The sequence below is a fragment of the Haemorhous mexicanus genome, chromosome 1, assembly GCF_027477595.1.
Source record: "Haemorhous mexicanus isolate bHaeMex1 chromosome 1, bHaeMex1.pri, whole genome shotgun sequence".
Classification (NCBI taxonomy): domain Eukaryota; kingdom Metazoa; phylum Chordata; class Aves; order Passeriformes; family Fringillidae; genus Haemorhous; species Haemorhous mexicanus.
Window position 1 is genome coordinate 133,245,363 of NC_082341.1, and position 14,454 is coordinate 133,259,816.

General features: G+C 36.7%; 1 protein-coding gene across 1 annotated transcript in view; it reads left to right on the plus strand.

The window, feature by feature from the left end:
- Window positions 1-2,247: 2,247 nt before the first annotated feature.
- Window positions 2,248-14,454, plus strand: part of SLC26A7 (solute carrier family 26 member 7) — a 68,186-nt gene continuing 55,979 nt past the window's right edge. Inside the window, exon 1 of the mRNA XM_059857044.1 lies at window positions 2,248-2,634. Coding sequence (XP_059713027.1) covers window positions 2,442-2,634 — 193 coding nt within the window. The 5' untranslated portion in view covers window positions 2,248-2,441. The remainder of the gene's footprint in view (window positions 2,635-14,454) is intronic.

Below are 14,454 nucleotides of genomic sequence, written 5' to 3' on the forward strand. Positions count from 1 at the left end.
GGGATTTTTTGTTTCTTTAAGATTCAAAGGTTGTAATATTTTGTAGTGAGATACAAGCTTGTTATTCATACCTATACATCAGTTTTCCCTTAAAAAGGTTGATTTCTTTGCAGGTTTTAACTGAAATGTTGCTTTGTGTCATAGGTAACTAGGAGTATTTATTAATTTCAGAGTTACAACGAAGAATTTATTTCAATAGTGATAGCATTGTCAACTTCAGGTTTATGGATAATGCAGATTTTACTTATCAAAATAATTGTTGGGGTTAAACAAAGTTTCCACAAAAATTCCACAACAGCTGTAGGATGTTTGCACTTATGCATGCACAAACTTAGAGAGAGATACCATCCTTGGTTGTTGGTGGGGGATAAAATCTGTTGATAATGGAAATCCTAGGTGTTCAGATACTAATCTGGGATTGATGAAAACTTGCCCAGTTTAACTGACTCTGCAATTAGGAGGTGGGAAAATCTCAATTACAGACTTTTTCAAACATCGTCAGCATTTTGGTGGAAGAACTTTGAGGACTGCAGAATATGTTCTTGTGTGTTTAGCCATGGTTCTTTGGTTTCCCACTGTGGGTTTTTTGCCTGTTTCAGAATATTCAGAGCTTCTAGCAAACAATGATTAAAAAAAAAAAAAAAGAGGCTAGGCTTTTTTACACAAGTACCTATATTTGGGGATGGTTTTGCACATGTATATTGAAGTGTAGAAATGCATTTTGATTTTGTGGTAAATACTGTTATAGTTAGAGGTACTGAACATTTCATCAAATCTAAGCAGCACCTGACTGCTGAGTTGCTCTCACTGTAGCTGTGAGGATTCCTGTCCACTTCTGACTATTGAAAAAGGAAAAGATTTGTGTTGTGAAAACTCAGCAGACATAAGTGCCTCAATTATGAAATCCTTGAACTGCACTTTCAGGTTAAAAAAAACCCCAAAGAAAACAAGAAACACAAACCACAAAAAGAATAAATGAAAAGAATTGATGCTTAGAGGTTTATTCTAACGAACAGAAGTAAGATTACCTGCCTTTAAAAAGAGTATGTTAATGGGTGGGCAGGGCAAAGAATAAGGATGCCAGGAATAGGTAAAAGCAAGGGTCTGTCTCAAGCTAAGAAACTCTCTCTTTCTTTTTTCTTTTTATATTTGCAATGCTATGGGACACAGTTGTGGACATCAACTAAATGTCACTCAGTACCTGTTGCATTTGGAAGCAGTCTCATTTTTCTAAAATTGTTTTGGATGGAAAATGCTTTAGGTTTGGTTTTTTTTTTTTTTTGCCTTAATCTAAACAATAAAATGTAAATTAATTTCTATATTTAAAAAAGGAAATATTAAAAAAAACTTTATTGCTTACTACAGAACAGTGATTGGGAAGACATTTCAGACATATAATGGATCTTGTATTTCAACTTAAATTTCTTTGCCATCCAGAGATACAGAAAACTTAGAGGAAAGCTTACTGTGTCCTTGCTCCATTTCAGCCAAGGCATTTAAATGCCTGAACATTTAAAGCTCTTCTATGTCCTTATCACTTTGTGTCTGAGCACTTTGTATCGTACACAAGGTGCATGACATTATTACAAGAACAAATGTTACTGGGTGAACTGTGTGTGCTGAGAGAGCCTTTGCTGAGTGGACAGCCAAGAGCAGAAAGGACTGGCTTTGAACAAGAATGATTGTCACAAGAATTTTTGGCACTGCCCATGTGAAGCCGGTACCTTGCAGTCCCTCCCTGCGCTTTGAGCTTGTTACTCTGAAGTTTGAGGTTTCAGCCTACAGAGAGATTCTGATGTTTATGGTAGGACTTATTGCTACCTGATGTTCTGCATTTGCTACATAAATAAGCTTTTTTGTGTCCTTTAGAAGACAAAATGCTGATGGAGTAAGACAAGTCTTCTAGCAGGAGCTTTACTGAGGTCTTAATGCCTCCTGCCTGTGGCCAGAAAAGCTCCCCCAGGAGGGACAAGGCTGCTCTCCCGGGCTTGGCAGGGAGATGCCTGCTCTGCTGGGCACTTGCTCAGATTAGCATAGCCCAGCCTATATCACACACACACCCAGTAATACCTCATTTTGCCACTGGAATGAGGCCAGAAGCACAAGCATTACAGGGATATAAAGCGGGAAGTTACTGGAAAGAATCGCAAACTAACGTGAGGGTAGATCAAATTTTTGCAAACAGCAGAAAATGGGAACTTTGCTGTAGACAGTTCTTGCATTTAATGTAGCTGTTTATATGACTGAAGCACTTAATAAGTGTTTTCATTGAGTATAGTTACAGAACAGCTGCAGACATCTTAAGTGCTTCTGTTCATTTTTTTTTTTCTTTGTAGTTTGGAACTGAAAAATCTCAGAAGAAAACTGGACACTGACAGAGATCTGGGGGATTCCTCCACGGTGCACTCTCCTGCCAGGGGCACTGCTTTTGGGGGGTAGGAATGATGACAGGGGCAAAAAGGAAAAGAAGTACAGTCTGGAGGAAGATCCAGGCTGTTCGCTTTGAAGATATCAAAGCCTGGTGTATGAGAAGGCTGCCTGTCTTGGAATGGGTGCCTGTCTACAACTGGAAGGAAAATTTGGTTCCTGATACTGTTTCTGGGATGATGCTAGCCATCCAACAGGTGACTCAAGGTACAGTTAACTCATTTCAAATTAATATTTTAAGTTTGTCTGGTCATACGTCATAATGTGGATTGAATCTAAATAAAAATACAAGGAAAAATATATAGTCTTAACTAATTTATAGAGTGGATGTGCAAATGTGGAAGGAAATGCATTGTGATATTTTAGCTAATTTCTGTGGAATTTTGCTATTTATCCTTTGACAATTTTTCAAACATTTAATATGGAAGGTGAGAGAGCAGTAACTATATTCATACAGGATATGGTTATATACAATGTTTTATCAGTTAAATGACCATCTTTTTTCTCTATTTCACATGGAAAACAAAATATAACTCAGTGATAATTGCACTATAAAATATGCTTTTGTGGAATAAACACGTGCATGATTACACTACTACCTGTAAAATTCCAAAACACAGTGGGAAGAGTTCACAACTTTCTGTGCCTAAAGAGTTCCTGTCAGAGACATTATCCAGGGAGAGGATCTATGGATCCATAGCTTGTGTGCTGATTTAATGCTGTATTGCATCACCTACACACCTCTTTTCAAACAGCAATACAAAGTAGGGGTGGAGCTAGACTCCATTTTACAGCTTAAAAAAAAAAAAAAAGGAAAAAAAAAGGAAGGGAAAAGGAAAAGCTTCCCAAATCCTTCACAATGACCTGCAGAAACTTTAAGTTCCAGTCATCTTGCTTAGTAAAGTGATTGCTGCGAGGAAATAGAAGCTTTTGTCAGGTTTTGATGTGTCTGATAGCATCACCTTCTTATGACAATCTCTTGTATTTCTCTCAGACAAATCACAGCTTCTTATCTCAGATGGACTTTAACTCCTTCCTTCATGTGAATGACATCTTGACATCTATTGTTTCCTAACAGTCTTCCATATTAAGTGTGCTTAACTATCATTCATGTTGTTAAACACTCCTTTAATTGAATTATGCTGGAACTTGAAACAACTGATTTGTATAAGTATTTGTGCTTTTAAAGTAATTAGGAACATCTGCATTGGCATGATTTAACTTTAGGAACCTTAATACTGTAACTCTGCAAAGTATCTCATTTCACTGGGATGTGGGTATACAACAATTGTAATTAAAATGCTGCTAATAATAGTCTGTTGAAAGTCATCAGAAATGCTATGTTAAACAGCATTTCTGCAGTGTTGGTAGTTTTAGCCAGTATTTTCATGTTTGACTCTTGTACCAAGAAGTTGTAACAGATAAATCTGTGAAGACAGAAAATACAGGTTTGTGTTTTCTGGTTTATTTCTAAGTACTCTAGAAACAATTTTATCCTTATTTTATGCTGTTTGAATACTTTGAAACTCCTGATCTGTTTTTTTCTTTTTCTGCTTGCTGCTTCTCAAGATTTTGGAAAGATTTTAGGGGATGAAATAGGAAGAGAATTAGAGACAAAAGCATTTCATCATGTTTGTGGTGCTTTAATTTGAATGCAAATATAAGTTCTTTCCCTAGTGTTGTAAGCATCCCAGCTACCAGCACTATCCTAATATTTTCACAGGAAGACTTATGGATGAAAAGAAGTTCCATTTGTTATATAGCACAAAGCAAAAACCCCAAATTTTGGGAGGTCTTAGTGTGACTGTTTTCTTCCACCCACAAGAAAAACCAAGAAATTTTGTAATGCAATGCAAGGCAGAAATTCTAATAATAGTAGGAAAAAAAGGTAATTGGTGATAACTGACTTGTTGAGCACGGTGTCAAGCTCAGCAACAAGTTTAAGCAAATCTGAATATAAGGAAATAAATCTGAATAATGGAAATATTTGGAAAAATGTACAGCTGTATTCATATGCAACAGTTTTCTGAGTGATGAAATGTGCAAACTCCTGGGTGGAGAGCAGTCCAGTAGCTTGAAAATAATTAAGAAAGGCCCTCCAAATGAGCTGTGTTTTTCACACTTTCCTTCTGTGGGATTCCTTACTCATCTGGTATTGGTCATATTCAGACTATTCAGGTTGGCAACTGCTCTGATTTGGTGTAATGTGTTTGTGTTCCCACTTCTAATCTAAATTTTAGATAAAATTGCTGATTTCTCTTTGTATTGTAGGGAAGAAAAGATGAAAGTGACTGTCCTTACTGTGTCATAGTGAAAGCAACAAAACTGGGCTGGGGAAGAGGAGGCTGAGGGGTGCAGCAAGATGGAAAGTAAAGGCATGGGATTATCATAATGTGCTGCTGGGCATTTGTGATAAAAGAGTCATTGCTGAAACCAAGCAGCCATTCTGGAAATGTTCCTATAGTTGTTTCATTGTCTGCTAAAAATAATAAATAAATATTAATTCAGAAGTCCCAAAATTCAATGCTTTTTACCTATTGAGACAATACTTGTATTTTCTCTGTATGTATCCCCTACTTTAGACTCCTTTATCTTCTTGTACAGAATATGGAGAAAGAAATGTCAAAGATAATTATGTTTCTAAAAATTTTATGAAATATCATATTTTAAAAATATCTCGAAGGAAAAAGACCCTACAAGTTCTAACAAAAAAAAGTCTTTTCAAATACACCAGTTGGCACAAAGGTCCAGCTGGACTTGCACAGTCTCAGACTGCCAAGTTAGCCAGCCACAAGTCAAAACCGGTGAAGGAAATCAGGTTTCATCAGTTCCAGCTATTTAATATTAGTTCCAAGTGTAATTTAATAATGCTGACATAGAATCCTTATTCTTACTTTGATACCTAAGGTTGAAAAAATAATCTTTGAATCGAAAATGAACACCATGATGCAAGCTTGAAGCTTGCTATATACTGTCATAGAAAGTTGAGAAATTTGAGCTTTTATGTTTTGGTAATCACTACATAATTTTTCTCAAAAACTTCTCAAAACTCTGTTATTGGTAGACCAGAGCAATATGTCTCTAAATTAACAAAATAAATCCCTAATTTTCTTGCTGGATTAGCATTCATTGCCCTCTTCCCTTTCCCTTTAAAACTTATTAATACCCCATCAACAGTCATTCTATGAAGAGTCTCCTTTCCATTTAATTCTGTATCCCTCATTCTTGCAAACAAATTCAATTGCTAGATCCATGTAGATGTATCATAAGTGCCTGACTTTCTTTTTCCTTTCCAAATTGCTGTGCAGGTAAGTAGTTCTCAGCATTATGTTCTTCACTGGTCAATGAAGACTTAGTTGATAGGAGTTAATGAACGTTATTAGAGAGCATCCAAAGGAAGGTAATGAGGATGATGAAGGGCCTTGAGGGGAAGCCAAATGAGGAGCAGTAGAGATCACTTAGTTTGTTCAGCCTGGAGAAGAGGAGACTGAGGGGAAACCTCAACATGCTTGTGAGAGGAGGTGGAAAGGCAGGCACTGATCTCTTCTCTCTGGTGACCAGGGACAGGACTTGAGGAAACTGAGTCAGGAGGGGCTTGGGTTGGATATCAGGAAAAGGTTCTTCACCCAGAGGGTGGCTGGGCACAGAAACAGGCTCCCCAGAGCAGTGATCACAGCACCAAGCCTGACAGAGTTCAAGAAGCATTTGGACAGTGCTCTCAGGCACATGGTGTGATTCTTGGGGTGTCCTGGGCAGGACCAGGAACTGGACTCGATGATCTTTGTAGATCCCTTCCTACTTAGTTTATTCTGTGATTCTGTGCTTGTGAGAAGTGGTAAACAACTACATTTACATCACTTTTTTTCTTTTCTTTCATTCACTTATTAAGTTGTCTATCTTGACTGACAACTTTTCTCACTTGTGCTTTTCTGATTCTCTGCTGCATCCTTTGAGGAGGAGTGAGTGGCTGGATGGGTACTTAACTGCTGGCTAAAATCAACCCACCACAGGCGTGATGCATCTGACTGAATCTAACCATCTGCTTTGTTAAGGGTGATTAATCATATTAAAAATTTTCCTCTGAGTGTAACAGGGATGGGCTCAAGTGTAGACACTGATGAGGCAGACATCAAAGTTTAGGTGTCTTAACCATTATATCCATGTCATTGTAGGTAATAAACAGATAAACAGTTCATGTTTGACAGGTCATGGTTAAAGGCAGGTCTTACTGTTTTCTTTTCTGTAATTCATCCACTGACCTGTCACAATAGGATTATTTGTGGGTTTTTTGTGTGACTCATACCCATAACTCATAAAAGAAGAATACTTTGATCAGCCTGGGTCTGAATTTTTCTTGGTTTCTTTACATGATAAAATTAAGATGCATTATGACACAGTCTTTCCATGGAGCTAAATCTCATTAAACTGTCATCATGTTTTTTCTGTAGCCTTCTGAACATGTGCTATAGTCCCATCATATCTCTTCAGAACGCATCTGCTTAGTTTATTTTCACAGTGGTAACTTTTATTGCACCAAGCAAATTCATCTTTACTTTCAAGGCCTTTCATAGGTGATCTTCCCTGACATTATTTCTTCATTACCAAGCTCTTGATCCATCTACCAATAATCCACTTTGCTATCCTTCTCATGCAGTCTTGTCTTTTCAAACAAAGATTTACTCGGATTTAAATTTTACAGTTATAATTTTTGGTAGCCATTCCTCAGTATTTTGCTATTTAGAATGTGGGGTTTGGGGGTTTGTTTTTTCTTGTTTTGCAGTTTGTTTTTTCCTGGGCAGAACTATGCACACTGCTCATAAAGGCTGGCATATAGAAACCATGTAGCTAGCACCATGACCCATCAGTGAGCTTCCCTGAATGCAACAGAAATAAAGCCAAGTTTGTCTGAAAAAGTTTATAAAAGAGACTCTCTGTCATGCAGAAGAATTGTTGTCAGAAGAATTATTACCCAAGTTAGTCTGCTTGCATATATATTTTCTTCCTTGAATATATATTTTAGTGTATGTGACTTATTTATGTTCTCTATGCAGGTAGGGGACACAAATGTGTCTGAAGCATTTTGGTCATGAAATGCTGTGAAAATTAAGTGCTCTGTATAACACATGAAGTTGTTTTACTCCTTCTGGATGTAAATTCCTAATGTAGGTACCTAACTTCAGACAATGTCAACCCTTCTCTCAGGCTTCTGCCAAGATCTCCCTTGAGTTTTTGATAATATAAGCCTCACCTTCAAGCTATTAATGACCAGACAGTCTCCTGCTTATACCAATATATTACTTAAATTCTTTATTTTTTTTTTTTTTGTAATTTTTTGGGTGATGATAATACTTATACCCCACACTTTTCATTATAACAATTTAAAGCTCCTTACACTTACCAATAATAGAAAAGTTTATGGGTAGGGAAATTAGACACACAAAAATGCTTTTGCTTGAAACAGAGATTACTTATGCGACACTGAGAGTTTATGATGCAGAAAATTCAGATTTCAGTGTCTTGCTTGTGATATCCATGTCTAACACTGTAATTGAGTTAAACCCCTCCAAAAACCCCCAAACCTACAAGTGCTTTTACAGCCTTTAAAAAAATAAGTGCAAAACAAAGGCATGGCACTTTCTACTGAAGTATTTGGACTGAATGGAAGCCTCAGTGCAAAATTAGAACTTTGACTCAGTTTCCTGAAGAATGATGACTTTGCCATGAGGGAAATGGTCAAGCACATGGATATATATCTGATTTCAAACAGAGAAAATGAAACACATCCAGATTGAAGGCTGAGATAGGTGATTACCATCTCAGGATTCTGAAAAAAGAGGTAAGAGTCATTGTGGATCTGCTAGCACGTACCCGAGGTGACGCTGTCAAATTTGGAATTATATTCTATGATTGATAGTGAGTATAGTGTTGTAACCCCAGTTACAAGTTTGTACTTGGGATGAGGGACTGGACCAGATGCAACCCATGGTGTTGTATTTCTCTTTAGTAATAATAATAATATTAATAATAATAATAATGTATTTTCATAATTATAATTATAATTATAATTATAATTATAATTATAATTATTGTTGTATGTTTTCTTTAGTAATAATTGTAATGAAAATACATATCTATGTAGAGCAATAAAGGATACCATAATGATGGATTCAGCTGTGCAATTCTGAGCAAGGCTCAAGGACAATTGGTGGGTTTTACTTTAGATTTATGTATTTGTTCTAAAGACAAATCTGCTGCTGCTCTCAGTTAGAGGTGGTTTTAATGGTGAGTTAAAATAATTGGAAAATAATTAGGCTATTTGGAAAAAAAAAGCCTGCTGCATGAATTGGGAGGGGCAAAGAAATTGATGGGCACTGGCAGTGCTGTCTGTTGATTCATTATCACAAATACAGTATGTTGTTTTGGTTGCCTCTGTTGGTAGAAAATGATCTCAGTAGAAGAAAAGGCTAGGAGAAGGAGCAGAAAAACAGAGATTATATTTGGGAGAAAAACAGGTTAATTAAAACATGGGAAGGCTTTTTCTTTATCAGGAAAGGCGTTCAAATTAAAAGACAGTTTCAGTACATAGAGAAATGAAAATAAAGTAACTTGAATCTGTTAAGATTTAAAATTGGAAGTAGTTCTAAAAATATTGTATTTAATTATTGGGTTCAGAAGACAGATCTCCTTATGACATAATTCGATTAATGGATGTGCTAAATTACAAACAGTTGTGTTTGGCTGTCATAAAGGGGAGACAGATCACAAGAGAAGGTCTTCACAATTTTATGCTACCTTTCAATTTTATGATCTCTTTTGAGCTGCTGCTCAGAAAAAAAAAAAAGTGGAGTTTGGAACTTCTGTATATATATGAAGAAGTTAAGACAAATGTGTGGGAGTTTCAAAATGAAAACACTGTCACTCTATTTCTGATTCAGTCTTTGCTTGCTAAGTTTGGGGAATCATAAACATTTTTCTGTTTCTTTTGAAATAAATATTTTTCTGTCTGTTATGTACTCAATAGCTGCCCACTGGAAGCATGAGGGTGTAAGATTTGGACTTTCAAACTTAACCAGATTGCAATGATGTCAGTGTTCGTAGCTTAAAAAATATATTTTTTTTTTGTAGGCAGCTAGTACAGGGATATGCTTAATGTAGAATTTATATATAGTATTATACATTTGCTGCCTTTCCTGTGACCTATCATGAACAAGAAATGCTTTGGCTCAAGTGGATTTTGGTGGGCTGTTTTTTTGGAGGGTGGAGGGCCCTTGAGACATATTTCCTTTAAAAGTTAAATATGTAGATGGCATCTGATGAAACCAGTATTGTTATTTCTGCCAACTTCTTTTCTTTTTCATTCTTCAAGCCCAATAATAACTCAGGGAGTCTTGGTGTGGTTTGTATTTTTTAATTAAACTTAATTTAATCTGGAGCTGGATTTATTGCTGAACAACTAATTCCTTAACACTGGCTGGAGACCCTGACATTATAAAAAAATTAACTATACTGCCTTCCTGCGTTCCAGAACTGGTGCCCAGTGTTTTGGAAGGCATAATGCCAAGAACTTATATAATTTTTTTTTTTCTTAGCTTTTCATGGAGGAACCCCAGCTGTGTCTTCTCAAGGGTGATAGTTGACAGGGGTTTATTTCAGGCTCTGATCATAAATGTAGACATAAATACACTCTAAGCTGACTAACTGGAGCTAATAATTTTATTAAGGGGTAAAGCTGCCTTGTAAATATACATCTGGCTTACAAATAACATGTGTAGATGAAATTGAATAGGCACATTTGGAAACAGAGCCAGAAAAACCTCCTACAGAATGCATTGGAGAATGCATGTAGTTCATGATTTCTGGAAGAGTGTCCAGTTGAACTCTGTTATAGTTCTCTCATGCAAAGAATAATGATGTAAGCAGAATATGAAATTTAACGTGTTAGTGAGAAAATGTGGGACAATGTTTCACACTTTACAGCTCTCCAGTGGAGCAGCAAGGCACTTAGGCTGCTGTGCATGCAATATTTTCTTTCTAATGTCTATAAAAATTCTTCCAAGTTACACATGTGCTAATGCAGACCTGTCTAACAGACTGCTGGAAATGTGAATTCAGCTTCTGGATGACCTCTTCCTCCTGTCCAGGTGCACTCTGGTGTGCATGCACTGCGTGCCCAGATGAGCTGCGTGGATCCCTGTGCTTTGGGTGCCTGAGCACCATGGACAGAGACTGAGAAACCCAGGAAACTTGGATCCTGGAAGGAAGAAATGACACCATAGATAACCTTCCAGATCAGAAAACTGTTAGTGCTCAGATCCTTGGCCACTGATTTGCCAAAATGGATGCCCTTTTCATGGATGTCAGAAAGTCCAGCTCATCTGGATTAAGGCCTGCAATCACTCACGACAAGTTTTTGTTTCTCCATAGCATTGATGCTTCTCAGAAGATTACCTCATAATTACCTGCTTGCCAGAAACTTCTGAAGGCTTCATTCTCTGTTTATGCTTACTGAAATACAGATACTCTTACCTATAATCCACTTTCAAAATTCTTTATTTCTGGAGGTGGCTGAATTCTTCAGGTATTATGGCTGACTAGTGGATAATAGCTCAAAGAACTGACTGTGAATCAGTTTATAAAGTCTTTGTGTTGTTCAGATATGGTGTACAATTTATCCTAAAGGGGTCTTAATGTTTCAACTCAGATTGTCTGTCAAGGCTGATAGCTTTTTTTTGAGGAGCTCTATTAAAAGAAAAGGAAACACTAGGAATTTTTTAATGCTCTGTTTTGTATATATCTATCACATACAGAAGGGTCAAGCTGTCTTGAACAGTGAAATCGTAAGCAGGTCATGCCATTCCCTTGTTTCTTCCACCATAATGCTTGCATATTTTCCTTTTGAACATTAAGATACTAATGTCACTACCTGAAGATCTGCAAAGTGACAGAATAGTGCAGTGTTTTCTCAAATCTGCCTTTGATGTGGTTGTCTGATGGCACATTGGGAGAGCTGCACTCAGGATCTGTGAAATACAGTGAATTCAGGTACTGTGGCCAACACAGCTGAGGTGCTTAACTCTCACCAGGCTGAAGGGGACAGCTGCATGGGAAGGAGCTGCACTGCACTGGAGGATCCTTCAAAACAGAGGAGGGTTGCCAAAGCAACATTGTGTGGTCTCTGAAAAATTTATGGTTCATTTTTGAGGGTCTGTCCTTCCATTTTGTCTTTACATTCTTCATTTGCCTCAGGCTTTGAATGACAGAAGAACCAAGGAATGATTTTAAGTTCTTGGTACTTTGTCACTAAGTAAGTGAGACAGAAGGTACAATCCACTTGTGCAGCCCCAGCAAATGTGCATTGAGAGAACTGATACTGAGCTTCCCAGTTTTTGGAGGTTAATGATATTATTTCCAAAAGATCATTTTGTGTTATGAGCTTTTACGAAGCCATCATCAAAGAACCCTCCAGAACTAGGTTTGTGTAGGAAAACTGTTATGAAATATAATACTAATTTTTTTCTTGTGGTGGAAAAAATTTTCTTGCTTTTCTTCAGTAGAAGTTAGCTGTCCTGGAGTTAGAAAATAAACCCTGGGATATGAGTCATTGGTTGTCTGATTTGTTAGTTCTCCAGGAAGTATTGATAGGAGACTGATTAAACATGTATTTTAGGGCATCCTCAAAAAATACCTTTCTTACTACATAATAGAGCTTTGTGAGAAGATGGAGAAGAAATGGAGAAATTATATTTTTCTGAAGCATTAGAGAGTGCCCACAACTGCAGATAGCATTTTTGAGTGGGATAAGACAAATTAGTGTCATTAAAGGTTCCATAAACCTGGGGTCTGACCATCTTAGTATAGTCACACTTAAGAGTAAAAGGTTACAATTCCAGAAAGTTATTTGAATATGCACTCTATCAGAAAAAAATTTAAAATATATATAGCTTTTTTTACAGTAAATATTAAATGATACTAATATTGATGCTCCTCAAATTAATTATAGGCTCAAAACTTTTCCTGTTTCTAAATTTAATTTCTGGTTTGCACCGACTATTTCCGAAAGATGTGTTAGAGTTTTCCTCAGAAGAGATGTATGTATCATGAGCATATTTCCAGATGCAGAGAACTGCTAACTAGTTGACTATGCTCTGGTGATTCATAGCTCTTCCTATGGAAAATATATTTTTATTGCTGTAGTTTTGGCTCTAATCTAATTAGCAGAAACTTCCAACTCAAACTGAGACCTTTCTCCTGCAGCAGGAGATGGCCTTGTTTCTCTTTGCATCAAGTTTGTTATTTTGCAGTTACTTGCATTGACACCAAGTGTTAAACATCTCTTGCTTTCCAGCCTGATGTGCCAGAGGACTGCAAAGCACCTGGTGCTAGTCACAGGTCGTGGTTTTCAGTGGAAGTGTGTCCCACAATGTTATCTTATGATAAGGAGGTAGTTAAAACAAACAATATTAATGTACTGTATCCAAACTTACTGTTCAGTATTTGTTTGCATTTCTTTTCATGGAATTTATATTCTTATATGAAAACCTTAATGTCACTGCCATGGGGGCTTCTCCATATTACCAGTGAAGATTATGGGAGATCCTTACTTTATGATCTATTTTCTTTAAGTATTACTCTATGGAATGAAAAAAAAAAAAAAAAAAAGAAAAGAAGATAATGTTTCCTGTCTTTTGACAGGAAAGGTTCTTGAGCAAACAGAATACATTGCCGTGAAGTTTAATATGAAAATTAATGAAATAAACTTAAATATACTACTGATTACATCTTGAAAAGTATTTGAACCTTTAGAGCATTTTATGCCTAAAAAGAAAACATGAAGTCTTTACTGATTCTATTTTATAATGCCCCTATGCTCTTACACATTTCAGTAAGTGCTACACATGCTTCAGTAATGGGAGTAAAAACCTGACAAATAGAGCCAGGACTCAAACCAAAGGCTGGCAATTTTAGCTCTGGCCTGATTGCCACAACTTCACCATGAAAAAGAATGACACACTGCCTACAGAAACTTAATACAAAATGTAAAAGGTCTAGGCATGAAATGGAGAAAAACAAGGGCCAAATTTAAACTCAGATTATCTGCCTGCAAACAAGTGATATTTATCAGCAGCAGATAATCTGGATTTATAACCATAACAAGGATTAACAGGCTCTTCCCAAAAATATTCTAAAGTACATATCTGGCTCAACATTCAGTACTGGAGCTTGTGGATTCCCTTATGCTTGGGAAGCACACAGACAGGTCACTCCATTTCAATTATGTTGTTATAATTAAAATGAGACTGAAATTATACTGATTTTTCTGATTAATTCACTTTTTAGAGAGTCAAATAATTAGCCCAGAATAATGCTTTGTTACAAGGCTGGAATATGTGTGTCTGAGTAGTATTCAACTAGTAAATTAATTCCAAATTTTCTCTTTCTGTTTGGTTTTGTTCATGTTCAAAATGGTTATAACAGAAGAGCTTTCCAGTGTTAAACAAGCTTTAAAAATTTCTTTCTCCTATTCTCCATTTCCACCCCTCCTCCATGCTCAATTTTATCTGGACTGGGTCACGTAGTTCTCTCTTGTGCTGTTTTTATTCTCCTCAGGCACACCCTTCTGTGTTGCTCTTGGTTCAGAATCTTCTTTTACCTCTACTGATCATGTGAACATGGACGTTGCACCACAATTTCAAAGAGCTTTCTGGCTTATGATACTGCTGTGCTAAGAGAAAAATGCAGAAGTGACTATCAGTCGATGCACTCATTATAAGGCTGAAGAGCAACCAAGTCCATTTCTGTTTAAAAGAAGTGTAAAACTAAACACATTTTAAAATATCTCTTCTCCAAGTCATAGTGCTATTTCGCTGAGCACAATGTGGGTGAAAATGATCCATGTAGGATTCACCTCAGCAAAATCTTCACTGTGAGGTTTTTCTAAGAACAGAGGAGGGTTCTTAGATGAACTTCTTCATTGAGAACTTGACACTTCTGACCTTTTCACATTTTCTTGTCTCCCCCCCACCACAG